We start from the raw sequence: 20,000 nt of genomic DNA, 5'->3' as shown, positions 1-20,000 counted from the left end.
TCACCTCACACGTCAGGTCACAGAGGTTACGAGGCCTGCAGCTGGTGGCCTTGGCAGACTGACTGAGTTATTGTATGGATTTGTGGGAGAATTGCCAGAATCCTATCAGCTCGGGTCATTACGGCACCGCGACACACACATCAACAAAAACATAAATCTAATCACACTCATCATTCATCCTGTATGTCGACAATCAGAGGAGCTTCTTTCTTCAGGACAAACATTTCAACGCACTAAGATAGAAAAATGGTGGGTGTGTGTGTGTGAGTGTGTGTGTGTGTGTGTGTGTGTGTGTGTGTGTGTGTGTGTGTGAGAGTGTGTGTGTGTGTTTGTGTGTGTGTGAGAGGGTGTGTGAATGTGTGTGTGTGTGTGTGTGTGTGTGTGTGTGTGTGGTGTGTGTGTGTGTGTGTGTGTGTGTGTGTGTGTGTGTGTGTGAGGGTGAGAAATGCCTTCAGCAGACAGCAGCGGAAGGTTTCAGCCCAGTGACATCCTGCTATTGTGTGTGTTCACTCATGGACACACACACGCACACACACACACACACACACACACACACACACACACACACGCACACACACACACACACGCGCACGCACGTACGCACGCACACACACACACACACACACACACACACACACACACACGCACGCACGCACGCACAAACATACACACACACACACACACGCACACACACACACACACACACACACACACACATACACACACACACGCACACACACACACACACACACACACACACACACACGCACGCACACACACACACACACACACACACACACACACATACATACGCACACACACACTGCACCTGGTGTGTTTCATTCATTTCCAGTCTGCAGTGAAGCCACACAATGCAGAATTAAATTGAAGTGACTGTCAGTGAACTCTCTGAAGATGCTGACTGGTATTTAATGAGTCATGTCAACAGTGGAGTTTTCCACATGTTGTCAAATGGAAAGTGGAAAAGTCCATAATTACAACAGCATTATTAATATTGAAGGACTGCTTCAGCAGGGAAGAGCACACCATCCTACATACAGCAGATCTTTGGCCATCAGCAGAAATGTGTGAATAACTAGGATATGAAATCACTTCACACCGGGTCTATTAAACAGAGACAACGTACGTCCTACCTGGGATTAAAACATAGTATTACACCGAAAGGTCATGCAAATGAACTACTCATTGAAACTGTGACAACATTTACAACGCTCATGAACTTTTCAGTACGTTTGCCCCCGCGGAGGTGACTCATTTTCTTGATTCGGAAAAAACACGACTTGACTCTGTTCCTCAGCTGACTCAGCGCAGAGCGTTACATCACTCAGATCTATTTATTCACTTCATCAATAAAAGGACACACGGGAGGGTAGATGTACTGTGAGCATCTAAATGTGAACAGGAAGGCGTCTAAAACAGAACTCTGAGGAACCCCAGAGTTAACATGGTGGGTCTGTAGTTTAAAACACTAATACAAGTGTGAAAGAGTCATTTATTCCTTTTCCACAGATTTTTTTTCCAGACAGCAGAAGACAAAGGAATTTAGTTTGTTGTGTTCAAAGCATTGAGAAAGGACATGTAAAAAATAAAAATCAATCTGTTTATCAAGAGATAATCTAAATAATCCACAGACTTTGCTGTCCATGTTTAACATCGGGGGATTATTTTGTACTATAAGTAGAAGCTTGATTGACTTGAACTCGATCAGTTTGTGTAGCCGGCGCTGCACGCAGTGTTTGGACACAGAAAACTGCAGAGACGCTGCAGAGGCCTGTTGTCACTGGGATTTAAGGGCTCTCAGATTTAAGGTTTAAGGGCATTAACGTCACATTGCTTTCAAACAAAACTTAATTCTATCCAGAGATGAGACAGAAAGGGTTTTAAAGCAGTTACTCTGCAGATAAACGGGACTGAAACTTCATTAGCATTATGCTAAACATCCGCATCAGTGATTAATGACACTGACAGCATCGCTGCCTTCAGGCTGACTTGGATAATTCTTAAAAACATAATGCAGACATGGCATATTCCCGCATAATGCGGGCCGCATCATGTTTTAGACGATGACATGATGCACATCTGGCTGGTTTTCCATTAACAGGAGTCTGCAGATACAAAGTGATCTCCTGCTGATGAACTCCGCTTCCACGCTGCCACCCTGAAGGAGACCAGGCGGCGGTGGTGTTGGTGGCTGACATCAAACAATGAAACCAGTGCAGCAGTGCTTAACAGCTGCTTTGATATAACCTGAATCTCAGGAGCCAATCACCATAAGAATATTCTTTTACTTATACTCTCAGTCTGATGCAATCACTTGTAAATGTATGAAATGTAAACTTCTGTTTCTCTGCTCTTCGGTGCTGCAGCAGCTTTCCAGGCACTCTAATCACCACGTTTTAACTAAACTGTTGTCCGGTGCATGATGCATGCTGCATGCTGCATGCTGCATGCATCATGCATCGCTTCATCAGACGTCATCGAAGATGTAATCAGGAGCCAGATGAAGCATCAACCTGCAGCTTCTCGAGCTCCACGCTGTAAATATTCTGTCACTGAGGATGCTGCTCTGTGTGGAGAGTTTCTACATCTGTCGACCTTTTGGGGTTTTTATTTTGAAGTTGTGTCCTCCTCCTGTCTGCAGCCACAGCAGAGTGCTGAATATTACTATTTTAACTTTAAGGTAAAAAAAAGAACTACAGGTGTAATTGTTGCTGCATGTTTGCAGTTTGCATGCGATGACTTTTAAATGCTGCGCGTCCGTTCTCCTTCCTGTTTGTTCTCGTGATTACAACCTAGAGTCTCTGAGAAGGTCCCGGTGCCACCGCTGCTGCAACGGCATGTAAATGTGCATTATGAGATGCATGAACATTTTTTAGGACCATGCAGGTACTCCTCACTTCTAACTCCAATCAGTGACAAACCCCCTGATTGCTTTCAGAAATAGATTTCACAGGCATCCAGAAAAAGCTCAGCACCCAAAGAGACAACGTTTTTAAAGATATTTGGTTTCTGAAAAGAAAATTCGATGCATCACTACTTGAATTAGAAACACTGTGCAATTCTGCTGACTTGCTTGTTTTTAAAACCTTCATCTGCAGGACTGCCGTGGGTCGGACTGAAGATCACGTGTCAGTCCGTCCAGTGAAGTTGAGAACCGGTCGATGCTTTTCTGATGTTTCTGCCGAGGACACGATGCATCGCGCGGCTGCTGAAAAGTTACCGGTGCACCTGACACTTCACCGCCGTGTCATGTATCGTGCTGCTCATGCTGTTAACACGCTGTACGACACCCTGCAGACTGCGCTGCTGCTGCGAGCCCTCCCACCCCACCACCCCACCCCCGGCTGACGTTAACATGCGGTCCCTATCAGCGCCCCGCTGCTCTGTATTTACCTGCAGGCTGTCCCATGTGATCCTGCAGGAGCGGACTTTAATTTTGCTGCATTGTCCTTCAACAGTAAATTCCTGCACCAGATCCACCTCGTTCCACTCCATCCTCGCAGCCTGTCTCGGACACACAGCCGACGTCGCTGCGTTTAGTTTCAGGCGGAGAGACGTCGCCACGGGCTCGGAGGAGAAGTGCTTTAAAGAACGGGGGAGGAGGGACGGGGGAGGACGGGCGCGATCCTTATCACAACTTTCTCCCTCTGGTCCAGCCGGTGATGTGCTGTGATTTACGACACTCGCTCTCTGTCTCTCCCTCTCCCTCCCTCCCTCTCTCTCTCTCTCCCTCTCTGTCTCTCCCTCTCTCTCTCTCTCCCTCTCCCTCCCTCCCTCCCTCTCTCTCCCTCCCTCTCTCTCCCTCTCTCTCTCTCCCTCCCTCCCCCTCTCTCCCTCCCCCCTCTCTCTCTCTCTCGTACAAACTCCCCCTCTGTTATTGGTGTGTTCTCATGTGACGTGTGAACAGAGCGGAGCCCTGCTGATGTGTCACTGCATCCAATTACTACAGTAAACAAACATGTTCACCGACAAATTGGTCTAAAAAAAGACAGAAGGGAAGTCTTCAACTCCTCAATCCTTCTCTCTCTCTACATCTCACCCTCTTTTTCTCAGATTGTTCTCACTCTTTCCCTCCACCCCTCCTTCTGCACTTTTACCCATCTGTCCTAATCCCCATCTTCCTCCGTATCGGCATGCTTTCATCTCCTCTCTTTCCTTGTCATCCCTCTGCAGCTGGCTTTTTGCTGCAGCGACATCCCCTTCTCTCTCTCTCTCTCTCTCTCTCTCTCTCCCCCCCCCCCTCTCACACCTCCCTTTTTTCTTTCTCCCACTTTCCTCTCGGAAGGGAAATCACTGCACCACCGCCGCCTGACGGGGCACTCTTTGCTCTCCACCCACCTCCGCCTCTCTCGCTCCAGATGTGTGTTTACGGGGGGCGATGACGACAACGCCGGCAGATTAACGGCAATGTGCGCGATCTGGTGACCCGGCGGCCCGCGGTGCTTCATGGATGGAGTTAACAGCTGACTCCTGCTGCGTCATGTTATCACGCTCTCTCTCTCTCTCTGCGACACACACACACACACACACACACACACACACACACACACACACACACACACACACACACACACACACACACACTCCCAGTGACATGTGACTGAACTGCTGCGTCACACACTTTCTCTTTCACAGACAAACACACATCAAACATCCAGGAAGGAAAGTGGACTGGAATTCTTCTGGTGGGACATTTGATGCATTTTCATAAAGAAAGAAAACCGGATGTTATTTTCAGATCCAGTATGTTTGAACGCATCAACTTTCAGGACTGGTTTGAAGGTCCGTCATTCAGATCATTAAATTCTTGAAGGGAAACTTTTTGTCACCACATTTGTTGCACATCATTGGCTCCATGTTGACACCTGAGTGACATTCGGTTGTTCAAGTATGACTTTGCACAGTGTGAAAGGTCAAAATGTGACTGTATCTTAGTTGTACGTTCACTTTAAAGTAAAATGTAACTTTTCATTATTAATGTAACAGTTCAAAATCTGGACCGTGTTTCTCAAACGTAACCACAACATGCTTTTTATAGCTAAACTGACCAAATCAGAGATAAATACACGTGCTTCGTATTTCTACTGGGAACCTGTTGAGCTCTGCCTGAAGATCTTTTCACACATTCAGATTTCACTTATTAAAAGTCATAGGCTACATTCGAATGTATTAGTACTTCCTCTACTACAGTTCATTGAGAGATGGACAGGGACGCCGTCACTGAGTCCAGTCCGACGCAACTTACAGAAGAAGACGAAGATGAAGAGTTCGAACAGGGCAGGAATGCAATAACATCAGACTGATGATCAGTTCAGATTTTTACTATAAATGCAACTGCAGGCGGAAATTTCTGTTCTTATTCAGTTCAGTTGTCAGTCTGCCAAGAAACAAAGCATCAGGTAGCAACTCTGAGGGGGCGGGGCTCGTTTATGGTACAAAAACAAGTGGCAACCATCAGTGATGTCATCAACCATCAGTGATGTCATCGTTGGTTTGTGAACGTTATGAATCCTCCAGTTCAGATTCTGTCCGTCACCATCTTTGCTAGTTCGGAGCGGTTTGGAGCAGGAAGTGACCATATTTGGACGAGCTGGGGGAACCCATGACGATACTACGTCCCGCCCACCGATAGCTATAACCTGACTGCACCACAGGCCTGTCAATCAAACAGACACGCCCCCAAAAACAGGTCTTCTTGAATCTTCTTTTCTAATGAATGAGGGATTATTTTCAGATGGACCTCCAGAAAACTAATAAGAAGGAGTGACTTTAGCTAACAACACCGAGATAACTGATGGACACATTTTATTCACTTTGGATTTGATGAGAGAAGTTGAATGGGAGTCTATGGAGCCGGAGGCTTTTTGGAGCCGACCTCTAGTGGCACTCGCTGGTATTGCAGTTTAAGGCGATTCTGCATCGGCATCATTTTTCAAACATTTGTGCTCTTTTTTCTGACAGCTGCAGGTTTGAAGTCTGATTCTGATACTTTGGTGTCATTCATCCCGCCAACACTGCAGTTCAGGCTTTTCAGCTGCGAGCTACTTTCTCATGTTGCTGCTCTTGGATCATGACTATAATATGAAGCACATGGGGATATTTGACCTTCTTAGTGTGTGCTTATTACATTTCTCAACCCTTCTCAAAGTTATGCAAACACGCGCACACACACACACACACACACACACACACACACACACACACACACACACACACACACACACACACACACACACACACACACACACACACACGTTGTTCTGAACATCAGTCCCTCCAGTAATAAAGCCCATCCCGACCCACCTGCTGCGTGCCTCCAGTAAAAATATTCCTCCTAATCCACCATAACAGCCTTCAGACATTCCTGAGGCCGCGACCGCACCGAGAGGGAAAACTCTGTTATCAGAAGCGCTCCAGTAACCAGCATCCACACAGCAGGGTGGCCGGCCGCAAGCATCACAACGGCAATATGAGCGTGACGAACGCGTAAAATGCTTTTCTTCCACAGGTGATAAACCTTCATCAAAGCCTCGCCGGGACTGAAACACACGACCATTCAAGTCCGCCGCCGTCCCTGAACTCAGGCGATCACATGTCCCACCGAGGCATCTCCACTGATGAAGACATGCCGAGAAAACATTCATCTTAATCTGCATCAACACAACCTGACACACGTGTGTGGTCAGGAGCACGCAGACACACACACACACACACACACACACACACACACACACACACACACACACACACACACCTGACTTCTAAATATATCCCTCGGCAGCGCGCTCACACGCAGCTGGACGGGGTAGAGTTACACACACTCGGATCAACACACGGATTTCTGTGTGTGCGTTAACTCAAAGTGTGGGACGGTCCCGGCGGTCGCTCGGAGGTCAGGGCGAGTTTATCAGAGTGTGTGTCGGCGAGGGGAGGACGATGTAAAACAAAAACACTGAGCAGAAATAATGATCTGTCAGATTCATCTATAATATTACAACAAATATATGAAACCACCCAAAACCTCCGTGCTACCACCTTGTTCAACAGTCCTTTGAGCTAAACGTTAACACCAACATACTCACAATGTTAGCAGGTAAAAGACCACACGGGCCACCTTCATACTTAATCTACATTGTTATTGTGTTGTATGTGTTGTGAGAAAAATCAGAGACTCTGCTTATCTGTTCGATTTCTGTTATGAGCAAAAAAAACGTGATGCATTTTCCCTCCAAATCTATCAGTCAAACTTCTGCCGTATTCATGAGACAGCTGCGTCTGTTTTTTCCTCATACGTTTCAGTACGAATCTATTTTATCGAGAAAGATTCCCTTCTTGGGAAATGAAACATTTTCTACGAGTTACTTCAATGATTTGAGCCGTTTAAAACACTGAAACAACTCCTCGTGACCTCCTCTGGAGCTCTTCACATTTCACGATGCATAAATAGAAATTTAGACTCGATGGCGGAGCAGATGAAAACGTGATCACTGAAATATGAACGGTTCATCCTGGAGAGACCAAGAATTTCAATCCATCAAATAATCGTTGACATATTTAACTCTGAACAAATGTAATGGACTCAGTGATGAAACAATCAAGAGGGTTTGCATCATAATAACATACCATAATATACATGGGTTATAATTGAACATACTACAATATATTGCAATCCTGGAAGCCAGATGATATCATGTGATTGTTTCAAATCTAATTTTAGGAAAACCCACATAGTAAAAGCTATTTCCTGACTTTGTTTGGGTTGTTAAGAAGGATTTAAAGAGTCGAGTGGCTGAAGATATACTACAGCACTTTTATTTAAGCACAACAACAACAAATTACCACAAACGTTTCCATGTAAACTATTAATTCAAAAAAATGTTTTGCGAGTCGATTCAGTATCTAAAAAAAAACTGTTTATATCACGATACTCAAGTGTATCAATATTTGATTAAAAAAAAGAAACAACACTGATTTATTTTAAAAGGCAGGACTGACTTCTCCTGCATGTTTGGATTCAATGAAGTAAGAGGTGAATCACTGTAATTAGTGAATAACAAATGTAAAAGCACGTTAATCTCTCTCTCCATCTCAAACACAACTGGCATCTTTACATCATTCTGAGGCGACAAACAGCATCTGGAGTGTGTGTTTGGGTGTGTGAGCTTTTGGATATGATTATAGAGTGCCAAGAGTCACACCCTGACTTGGAGTTATGCATCCAGATCCCAAAATGAGGCTGACACACACGCACACACACACGCACACACACGCACACACACACACGCACACACACACATACACAAAACAGCAGTGTTAGGCCCAAACACACACATTGCACAAAAGAGGCCCCACCCTGCCTGCACACAGTGTCCAGTTAGTCACAAAATGTAAGCCACATCGTGCTCTGATTGTGTAACACACACACACACACACACACACACACACACACACACACACACACACACACACACACACACACACACACACACACAGGGCCAGACGTTCCACCCTGACACAAACCGTTTGTCAAGTAGTCAGTCAACATGTGTGAGTGAAGTTTGGACCGCAAACAGAGCCAGAGAATATCTTTCAGAAGTTTAAGGAGGGAAGAAAGTAACACACACACACACACACACACACACACACACACACACACACACACACACACACACACACATACATTTCAAAGTCACCTCTACATTTGCTCATATTTCCAGTCTTTCCATTATTCTATTATTTATGACGAGCTGATGTGAGAAGAAGGTTGAAAAAGTGTGGGGCGCATAGAAAAACAAACACACACTTTGTTGAGCTTCACACACACACACACACACACACACACACACACACACACACACACACACACACACACACACGTCAAAGACAAATAAGCACATTTCCAAAACTCACCCCCCGCGCTCTGGAGTTGCCTGAAACTCTGTGTTTTTGTGTTTCAAACCGAAGGTAGAGAGACGAAGGACGAAGACAGACGGAGACCTCAAGACGAGCGTGAAGGAGTGAGTGAGGTGAGATGAAGAGGAGAACGGGGAGGAGGAGGAGGAGGAGGAGCTATTTGGCCCGCTAACAATCCTCTTAGCCTGGTTATGTCATGGGACCAAGCTAATCCTACCTTTACTGACTGACCAACACACAACACACACACACACACACACACACACACACACACACTGGCTGACTAACCAGCAGACTGACCAACACGCGCACACACACACACACACACACACACACACAAACGTGGAGGGTGAGCAGCTAACCGAGGCCGAACAAAGCAAACGTCTGGTCTGAGCTTAAACATGATGGATAACAGGGTTGAAAATAGCTGTTAGTGACAAATAAAGAGCCGTGAGCATGAGGTCAGCTGCTCTGTTTACTTTATGACTCATTACTGAGTGAGGAAGACAACAGGATGAAGACGAGCAACACAAAACACGCTCAGCTGAATCAGGACAATGCTCTTCTTCTCTCTGTGAATGTACAGCAGTTATACTGTAGATCTATAGAGTGTATACACTGAGTGTGTGTGTGTGTGTGTGTGTGTGTGTGTGTGTGTGTGTGTGTGTGTGTGTGTGTGTGTGTGTGTGTATGTGTGTGTGTGTGTGTGTTCACATGGTTCTTACTGGTAGAGCAGTATAATCATCACTGTCACTAATCCGCAGGCTAATCCACGAGACTACAGACACACACACACACACACACACACACACAGTGTGATGCATGTGCACGTTTGTGTGCATGTGTTTGTCTCCCTGTGTGTGTGTGTGTGTGTGTGTGTGTGTGTGTGTGTGTGTGTCTGTGTGGGAATACCCTCTCACACAGACACCCTTTGTATATTTATGGAACTACTTTCAGAGTTTAATTTATATCCTCTAAATTAAATATTATATTCTGTTTGATTTCTATTTGGCACAACCAGCAGCTACAAATATATGAAAGGAACATTTCAACCTTGTTGGAAACAGATCACTCACGGGTCCTTTGTTTTATCCATAAGTGTAAAAAGTCCCGTTTCCCCTCAGATGCATGAGGAGTTATGTGTTGGAGGGAGACGGCTGCTGCAGCTGGTTCTGTTTCCAGGCCTGACGTTGACAACAAGAACTTTGTGACGAACGTTGTTATCTTTGGACAGAACCAGGATTGTTGTTTTCCTGAACTTCACATTTAAAACACAGGCATGAGAAGGAGGCACCAGTCACGTACACCTCGCTTCCAGCATACGTTCATTCACTATCTACAGCCGCTTTTTCCTGAACGGGGTCACGTGGGTGGAGCCTATCTCAGTTCACTATGGGAGAAGACAAAGCCTGGATGGGTTGCCAGTCCATCACAGAGCAGATTAATTATTATCATTATTATTATTACTATAAATGTTGTGCAAAAATAAATAATACTTTTCGTAAATTTAGTATTTTTTATGATTTCTGTGTACGAGATGATGTAACCCTGGATGTTGAGAGGGTTGGAGTTGAATAACAGGTCAGCAGCCCTGTGTGTGTGTGTGTGTGTGTGTGTGTGTGTGTGTGTGTGTGTGTGTGTGTGTGTGTGTGTGTGTGTGTGTGTGTGTGTGTGTGTGTGTGTGCGTACCTACCCTGTCATTAGCGCTCTCTGCAGCCTCCGCGGTCCAGCTCGGCTCCGAGGGTTGCTGACTTCCTGCATATAAATGAACAATAAAAAGAAGACGTGAGCAGAGATATTGAAGTAACATATTAAAATGGACCTGGGTGAGCTCAGGTGTGACAGACACACACACACACACACACACACACACACACACACACACACACACACACACACACACACACACAGAGAGCAGGAGAGAGGACCTCGGCCTTAATTAACCATTCGACCGTGTTATCACAAGATAAATGGAAAGACTGCATATTCAGTATGAATTTCCTGTTCCATTAAAACATCAAATGTCCAGATTTTTATCGATTCATTTCTACATTTTTTTTTTAAATTTACTATCACATTTGTCATGCTCTCGTCTCAGTATTTTATTGTGTCCCTCTTATTTCTGTTCAGTTTTCTTGCAGAGGAAGATGCAGACGGTGTTGTTGCTTGAATTAAAGTAAAACTGGTGCTGCTCAGGCTGTATGAACGGTGTTTTATTATAACTTCACAAACATGGAAGAGAAAATTACTTTTGTGTCTTCTCTGTATACTTTTCTGGATTTGTCTTCGTCTCTCACCGACATGTAGCTCCATATTTCCTCTCTGTATGTCATCTTTAAATAGCTTCATTCCTTTTTTAATCTACTAAGGCCAGACAGGTCCGATCTGGGCTAATCCACAGGCAGCTCCACGTTTCACCTCCAGTCAATAAAGCACTTACAGCAGCCCTCTTCCATTCAATAGAGCAGTCAAAACTGTGTTTTAGGACCAGCGGAGGACTTAAAGAGTATTAACATGCAGCTGATCGGGTGTTAAATGACCGAGGAGTCCACACAGCAGCGATCAGTGGAGGACAGTATATAAGAACTCATTTATTTAAACAGGGAGATTTACATCATCAGGTGAGGTGGGACTAGACCGGTTAATTACTTCTGTTCCATCCCAGTGAGAACAGCTCGCTCCCCAATTTAAGGGCTCATTTGGGGACGGAGGACGAAGGTGACGTCCCCGTGTGGGACGAGCAAACCCGCCCCAGGCACCTTCATCAACCCACCGAGGGCAGCTGATGGTGAATTATCCCGGGAGGAGGAGATACATCAGGGGAACGTGATGCTGCTTTAAGAAGCTGTTTTATGATGTTCAGTGGCAGTAAAAGTGCAGCGAGAGTTTCTGTTCAAAGCATTGATGATGTTGATCTTTGTGTCACTGCAGGTACTGAAACCTGCTCTTTATATCTTCCTCCACATCGTCCCCTCCTGCTCATAAACTTATTATCAATCCATCAATCAATCAATCAAACTTTATTTCGAGCACTTTTCACACATTTTGGTGCAGTTCAAAGTGCTTGACCGATGATTGACAGGCGAATAATAAGACAGACAGTTGTATACCAGAAACATTTAATAAATTTTAGATATTATAAAGATGATTAAAAAAAATTAAAAGGAAAATAAGACAATTTAAAAACCACTTTGAGACCAATGCACGCAAGATGATGGAGATTATACAAATGAGAAGATAGTTTGAAAGCTAAAATGACAAAAAGAGAGATTAAATAGAGTGAGATAAGGACAACAAACTAAAAACGAGTAAAAGAGAGGAAAATGCATTAAAAAGAAGGTAAAATAAAACATGAGCTAGGACATGTGAGAGGAATTAAAAGTCTGTAAAAGTGACTAAACGGACAATGAAAAGGTACGAAAGTGCGAAGGAAATAAATAAAAGCAAATATATAAAAATAAACTTTTAAAAGTACGTATATTAAAATTAAAATATGTCAAAAAGCCATTTTAATTAAAAGCAAAAGCTGAAGAGGTTTTCAATTTAGATCTCCAGGCAGATGACATGTGACCGGATGGAAAATGACGGTGGAGAAAACCTGTTATTGTCAGCAGAACATTTAATAGGAGTAATGAGAACAGATGGAGCATAAATATAACATTAACACAAGTTTAGATACCAAACACACGCATGAGAAAACCTTAATGGGCTCCATGACTCAGCCAACCTCTGGCTCAAACACTCTTATGATTAATTAATTACTCAGAATACACTTCACAGTTCACCAGCATATGAAAATAATGAGATTCTAATCAATTATGAGTGTGTTGTTTTTAATGATTGAGGGGTGAAAAGGGGGAATACAGGGAATACAGCAGCAGGTGGTGAGGCAGTCCGGAGCCTGCAGGGGGCACACACACACACACACACACACACACACACACACACACACACACACACACACACACACACACACACACACACACACACCAGGAACACAGCACAGTGACGCTTCAGCCACTAACACACACAAACGTTACACAACCACTCATTCAATTTGCTCGAAAGAGTTTAACGGGGAGAATCAAAACATTAATTCAAATTCAAACAGCTATTTTGGCTCAATAAAATTATCTGATATTTCCACAGAAGACCAAACACCCCCCTGCCTGTGCCCCCCCACCCCTCCCCCCCCACACACACACTCCCCCTCCCACCCTATTATGTAACTCTAATCATCTTATCTGGCTAATTACTGACCGAGTCCCTGACCTCCACCGACTGCAGCTTTGTGTGTTTCGCTTTAGTGCCTCAACACAACTTTTCTTGGATATTCAGTTTTCATCGGACCGACGTGTCTGTGTAGATGTCGATGTGTGTGTCCGTGTGTAGATGTCGATGTGTGTGTCCGTGTGTAGATGTCGATGTGTGTGTCTGTGTGTAGATGTCGATGTGTGTGTCCGTGTGTAGATGTCGATGTGTGTGTCTGTGTGTAGATGTCGATGTGTGTGTCCGTGTGTAGATGTCGATGTGTGTGTCCGTGTGTAGATGTCGATGTGTGTGTCCGTGTGTAGATGTCGATGTGTGTGTCCGTGTGTAGATGTCGATGTGTGTGTCTGTGTGTAGATGTCGATGTGTGTGTCCGTGTGTGTGATTGTGTTGCGGTACCTTGTGGCCAGGGTGAGCAGTGTCTGAGGTAGAAGCTGACCTCCGGCCTGCGGCCTCCCCACTGCTGCAGGAGGTCCAACAGGACGACCTCCTGAGGGAGGACGCGCTCTGAGGAGAGACACACGGACACAAAACGTTTGACGAAGATCTCGCTAATTACTGAAAAATAACATCACGTTAACAGATGATTCATAAATTAGTTAAATAAATAAACATCCAATTACATTCTCTTAAAAAACAGAATTTCAAACACACTGTTCCTAGTTTACAATATAAAGCAGCAATCTGAACTGGTTCTTTGATGCTATTATGTCTGGTTGGTGTTCATGTAATGATCTTTCAATTATTTGGGCCTCCTTTCTGTAATTTTATTCCTACTTTGTTTTTATTGCCCTTTTAAATCGTGATACGTCATAAGTGTAATCTTTTCCTGTTTTTTAAAGGCTGAAATACAGTAAATTTCTAAACTTAGAATTATATTCACATTACTGATGAATATTTATCACATTTTATTAAAGGACTGACAGTCATCCCTACAATATTATCACAATATTGATATTGAGGTATCCAAAATATTGTAATATTTGAAGTTGTCCATATTTCCCAGCCCTGCTGCAACGATTAAAGGTTTGTTTTTATCACCAGTCTTCAAGGTTGACGAAAGAGTAAACCAATGGAAAGAAACTGCTGTTCTTCTATAAGAGTGAAACAGCATCTGCAGTGGTCTGTGATCAGACCGTAAACAAAACATTATTTGGATTATTAAAAATCCCCTTCGGGCATTTTCAGAAATGTATTAAAACACTCTTCTTTAATTAATAATAAGTGGATGACATGGTTCTAAAATTCCATCTGCACCTCCTCTATCAGTATAAATCATTTTTTTTATTTAAAAAATGTAATTCCTGGATACGAGATGTCTCCTGCTGCATCACTGGTTCTCAATTAATGTGCAACGAAGGGTTAAAGTTTCCACATCACACGTGTGTAAGTTGACTATGAGCCTCTAAAACAGGTCATGATGTCACAAATCTGGACTGCAAGTCGCAGTTCCTTCAAGTTAAACAGCTTTCAACTGTCCAACTGTGAGAATTCATCCTTCTGCACGGTGAAAGCCGAAAACACGTTTTCAAGAGGAGGAGGAGGACGCGATGGAAAAACTATAAAGAAAGAAAGGTCACAGTGAGACACATCAATCCGCCACAGCTAAATACACACATGGACACAATGGTTTAGTGCCCCCCAACACACACACACACACACACACACACACACACACACACACACACACACACACACACACACAGACACACACACACACACACACACACAGACACACACACACACACACACACACACACACACACACACACACACACACACACACAGAGGCCACGAGGGCAGTTGTGCCCTTAAGGTACGGCTTCCCGTCACACAGCGACACTCTGACACACATTTCATCCTCCCGTTTATTGTGCGCTGCCTCGCCGTGTCACCCTCTGAGACACCGGACGGCCCGTCGGACCGCCCGCTCACACAAACACTGGGCTGTCACGGCTCTCCTCGGCTGTGATTGAATGAATGTGGGCCGAACTTCAATGGAGACGGCGGCCCCTCCTCAGTGTCTGCATGCGATGGAGCGGCCTATTCGAGCTCACAATGGCGTGCGGTGTACAGGAGGCACTTAGCACCACATTGATTCCACGAGGGGTCGGCGCGACACACATCTGACTCGGGTTATAATTAGCTTCACAGCGAGGGATCGAGGCCAGAGTCACGCCGCCATTATCTCTTCATATAATGCCAGATTATAATCATGTAGAGACTCTGATGCTCAGAAGACAGGCTGCTGTAATCATAGGAGTCCTGGTCTCCAGGGAGTTGTGTGTGTGTGTAGGTATAGTTTAGTCATGTGAAAACAGCAGGAGAACAGCCTTGATATTATTAAAAAGTATGATGGTTCACATAATGGGTTATTGACAGCAAAGATCAAGAAACTACCAACGATGAACACAGAAATATTTCCTCCATCTATCTCCTGGTTTGTGGAAAACTCAAGTCCACTTCCTGTGATGATGTCCTACATATCATAACTGATGAGGTCACATCCTGCTGCCACAACACCGACGGGAAGTTAACGGATGTCATGAGTTCATCATCTGCATAAATGGACACTTTTTGAAAGTGTTGAGGATTTCTCTCTTTACTTTGATATTTCTGAACTGTTTTGGCTTTAATGCTCTCTAACTTGTGTCGAGTGATATTTCATCACGCTCATACACATAAAACACTTACTTACATGTTCAGCATGAAATAATATCTAAAAGCAACATACCTTGTTTTTGTTTTGATTTTGTTTGTTTTACTTGCGTCTGTTACCCATTTTGTCCTTTTTTAAGTAATATGTCTTATTGTTAACGACTTGTTTCACACAAAAAAAAAATATTCTTTTAAAAAGTGATATTTTACCAATCCGATACACGTGAAACAAATTAAGGTCCTTAAAGCTGCATGGATCAATATATTTATAGTCGCTCATAGAAAGTCTCCACTGAATGCTGCAGTTACCGATGGAACATTTAAACGTCTTCCAGCTCGTAGTTTTGGTTTCATGATCTGCAGCATTAGTTTAATTCTTCCTCTTCTCATCAACCTGGTTTTTAGTATCAGGCAGCTCGACACTAAACAGCAGAAACGTAAAGTCAACAACTAGCTGCTGAACACGGTGAAGCATTTAGCAGCTGAAGAGCCAAAACTTCAAAGACACAAGACACCTTCAAATAAAGTGACTGGTCTGCTCACTGCTGGCTGAAGCAGCTGCAACATCAACTTCATGGTTCCTGTGACGTCGGTTTGTTCTGCTTACAGCTCGTTCTGCTTTTCGTCAGGTGGCTTATAATCAATAATCAGTATAAATATTTTCATTGATTCCTCATGTATGGACCAGTGCCCCGACCCACCGTGCCCCGACTCACCGTGCCCCGACCCACCGTGCCCCGACTCACCGTGCCCCGACTCACCGTGCCCCGACTCACCGTGCCCCGACCCACCGTGCCCCGACTCACCGTGCCCCGACCCACCGTGCCCCGACTCACCGTGCTCCGACCCACCGTGCCCCGACTCACCGTGCCCCGACTCACCGTGCCCCGACCCACCGTGCCCCGACCCACCGTGCCCCGACTCACCGTGCCCCGACTCACCGTGCCCCGACCCACCGTGCCCCGACTCACCGTGCCCCGACCCACCGTGCCCCGACTCACCGTGCCCGTTCCATACTTCAGCGAGGTGACACTCCCCCTCTCCGGCCTCCTTGCAGTACTCGACCACGTCGATCACTCTGGTTGCCGGGGTAACTGGGACCTCGGTCAGCATCTGCTGGGTGTCGTTGAGGTAAACCGTCAGGATCACCTGTAACCATAGAAACAAGCATGACGAATGGTGTAAAATATCCAAGATGACTATTTTCAGAATATGGACACCCAAACTCAACGAGATGAACTGTCTCCCACTCATCAGTTTTTACTGATTAATTCATCTGAATCAACCCCCTGTGGTGAGAAACTCTTTCATTCATTTGTTATTGTGACTGTCGGCAGTGATTTCATTCAGATAAAAGAGCCAAAGACAAGCTAAGAGCGTCTCGTTCAAACCTTCTGCAGCTCAGTGGGAGCGACTCCAATCAATCAAATCAAAGTTTTTAGAAAGCTCGGCCTGAAAGGTCTCACCGAAAGAAAACAGAGGGATCTTCTAACACATGAAGATGCAACATAAATGATGCTAAAGTGGAAGGAAAGTGACGAAGAAGTAAATGAAGCCCTTTGCTCAACAGCTACCAATAACTGAAACAAGATACAGCCATCGATCTGACTCAGCAAAACACTGATCACAGCTGTAACTACCCGTCAACAGCTGCTTGTACACACAAACACACACTCCTCCACTGGCTGCGGACAAAATCCAACTTTCTCTATTAAAAAGTTTATCCAAATCTTCAGCTTCAATTGAAACCAACAGGGTCGATATTGTATCACAGTGAAGCTTCGACACCTCAGTGCATTGTTAGTTTGTTGTTTTTAACATATCTGGAAAAACAAAATATATGATTTTAAAGCATGAGCGGTGCGGCAATGATCCCCCTCAATTCATTTTGTCATCAAATCCTCTCAGTTCTGCGGCCAGAAGATTAAAATAGCAATCAGAAAAGGACATCCTGTGTTATCGCCAGTGATGTCATCGGCAATCTGACTGGTGATGTCATGTCAGTAGCGGAGATAAATTTAGGGTAATCTGGGATAGCAGCGCACAGACACACCGCAGCACAGATACAGATACACTTTTAATCTCAATGCTGCTTTTTCTTCCTCTCTGAACTCTCTGACACACACACACACACACACACACACACACACACACACACAGATATACATGTCCAACAGGCTACAAGTATGCACACACACTCGAATACATACTGTACACTAATCCATAGTATCTTGCACACCTGTCCCAGATCATGTGAAGTAATCTCTGCATGCAGACGAACTGAGCAGGGACACATTTTCTAAAGCTTGGATTAGACACACACACACACACACACACACACACACACACACACACACACACACACACACAGTATACAAACACACATGCAAACCCTAAAACCCTGCAAACACAGTGGGGGTTTTACAAGACCACAAATCATTGAAAGTAGGCTAATCGTGGTCTCACCAGGGCTGTAATGTGTCACGTGGTCAGAAATATCGTTTGTTCCACTGAAGGCGGGTCGGCGGAGATAAAAGGACATTTTATAATCAAATCACTCAATGTTTTATCTCATTTGAAGCGGATATCAGTGAAATTCTCATAATTGCCTTAAAAAAAGCACTCAGCTGGAAACATTCACCGTGAACGCAGCGCAGACGCACACCGTCGTCTGCTGACGGTTCACTGGAAAACAGGGCAGACACCAGAAACTCTGTTCCTTGTGTCTTTTGGGGTAAAAACAGCACAGAAACAACACCGACGCATCTACGGTGGCTCGGAGAGATCAAAACACTCCAACTTAAGGAAACACGTTTATTTTTATTTTTTTTACTGGTTTCCAATTTGAATACACTTTCTATGCGATTTCTCTTCGCCCATTAGCTACAGGAGACTGATGACTGTGTGCACATTAGCCAATCAGGTTGTCAGTGCCCCCCCCCCTCCCCCCCAACCCTCTTCCTGTATTTGGCCGTTCTCGGTGCCAAAGATGCCATAAAGCCATTTTCTCAGCTTCAATGCAAATCAACGGGTGACGTCATCAGTTGACGTGTTCATTGTTAAATATTATTAATTGTGTTGTTTTTTTTGTAAATGCTGCGCATGTTTCATTGTGCTTTATCTGCATGTGTTTCCTTCAGTCGCAGAGTGTTGATCTCTCAAGGCCTCAATCAGCAGCCAGACGAACAGCTGTGTTTAACAGACGAGGTCAGACACGACCGGCTGGAAGCAAAACAAACAGCGCTTTCCACTCAACTTTCTTACGAAGCGTCTTCTGGGTTTTCAACAACGCTGAAAACAAACGTAAACTGACACGAACAATAGAAAGCTTTTTTCCTCCGAACTCTGACACACTGTCCTCCCAGAATCCTTTGCTTCGCCCAGCACAACGCGTATCTGCACTGAAGTGTCTATAAAGTTGTCCTATTGGCCTCGTACTCATGTATGAAATATTTTACTTTGATGCTTTGTGCACATACAGATCTTTAATTTCACAGCCTGCTCTGGTGTCAGCAGTCATTAAACAGCTTCTTGAAATTATAATTATAAAGACGATAAAATGGCACAAATATATTTTAGACACATTCATTTGCTTTTTTTAAGATGCGCTCGTTGTAAAATGACGAGTTTTCCGTGAAAAAGAAATAACAGGAAGCAAAAAGTCACGTATGCAGAGTTATCTTTGTGTTTAGAAACTCGATCTGCTGCTTCCACTCACACTGGAGTCACAGGATCGACCCTCTGTGGACACCTCTGGGTACACAGGGCAGAAACAGGCCGAAGATACCACAGCAAAGTCAGAAATATACCAAAACAATTCTAAATACAGTTTGATGGCTGCTGGAGATTCGACCACACCAAGATGGAACATGTCCACATCCACCGTATCTTTTATTCATGGGTTTAAAAAGAAATGAAGGTGAACCTGAAAATGAGGGATTTATAGGAGGCAGCATCTGATGGTCGGTAAAGTCACTGGAACATTTGTTTGAACATAATGAACTCACGGTAAGGACAACTTTACGTCTCTTAGCAGATGGAAATACTAATATTATGATACTTTAATTATAATTTTGTGATTTTAAATGTTTTGATACGTACTGAGTTTTGAAATAACTTTGTCAACATTTGCTTTATCA

General features: G+C 44.3%; 1 protein-coding gene across 4 annotated transcripts in view; it reads right to left on the bottom strand.

Annotated features, from left to right (window-relative positions):
• Positions 1 to 20,000, bottom strand: part of LOC138212142 (apoptosis-stimulating of p53 protein 1-like) — a 45,223-nt gene that overhangs the window by 17,428 nt on the left and 7,795 nt on the right. For 2 of the 4 annotated variants that reach the window (XM_069172404.1, XM_069172405.1), the window contains exons 2-4: positions 16,863 to 17,010; positions 13,603 to 13,710; positions 10,628 to 10,689 (exon numbers count right to left, since the gene is read on the bottom strand). In XM_069172404.1, the coding sequence (XP_069028505.1) occupies positions 10,628 to 10,689; positions 13,603 to 13,710; positions 16,863 to 17,010 (318 nt within the window). Of the gene's footprint in view, positions 1 to 3,414; positions 3,715 to 6,324; positions 6,591 to 10,627; positions 10,690 to 13,602; positions 13,711 to 16,862; positions 17,011 to 20,000 lie in introns of those variants that run through there. The other 2 variants (XM_069172407.1, XM_069172406.1) reach the window with 2 other exon arrangements.

Source organism: Embiotoca jacksoni, unplaced genomic scaffold (genome assembly GCF_022577435.1).
Source record: "Embiotoca jacksoni isolate LCO1_2020_lvr unplaced genomic scaffold, fEmbJac1.0.p SCAF_53, whole genome shotgun sequence".
NCBI classification, from domain to species: domain Eukaryota; kingdom Metazoa; phylum Chordata; class Actinopteri; family Embiotocidae; genus Embiotoca; species Embiotoca jacksoni.
This window is presented reverse-complemented; position numbering and strand designations above follow the sequence as displayed.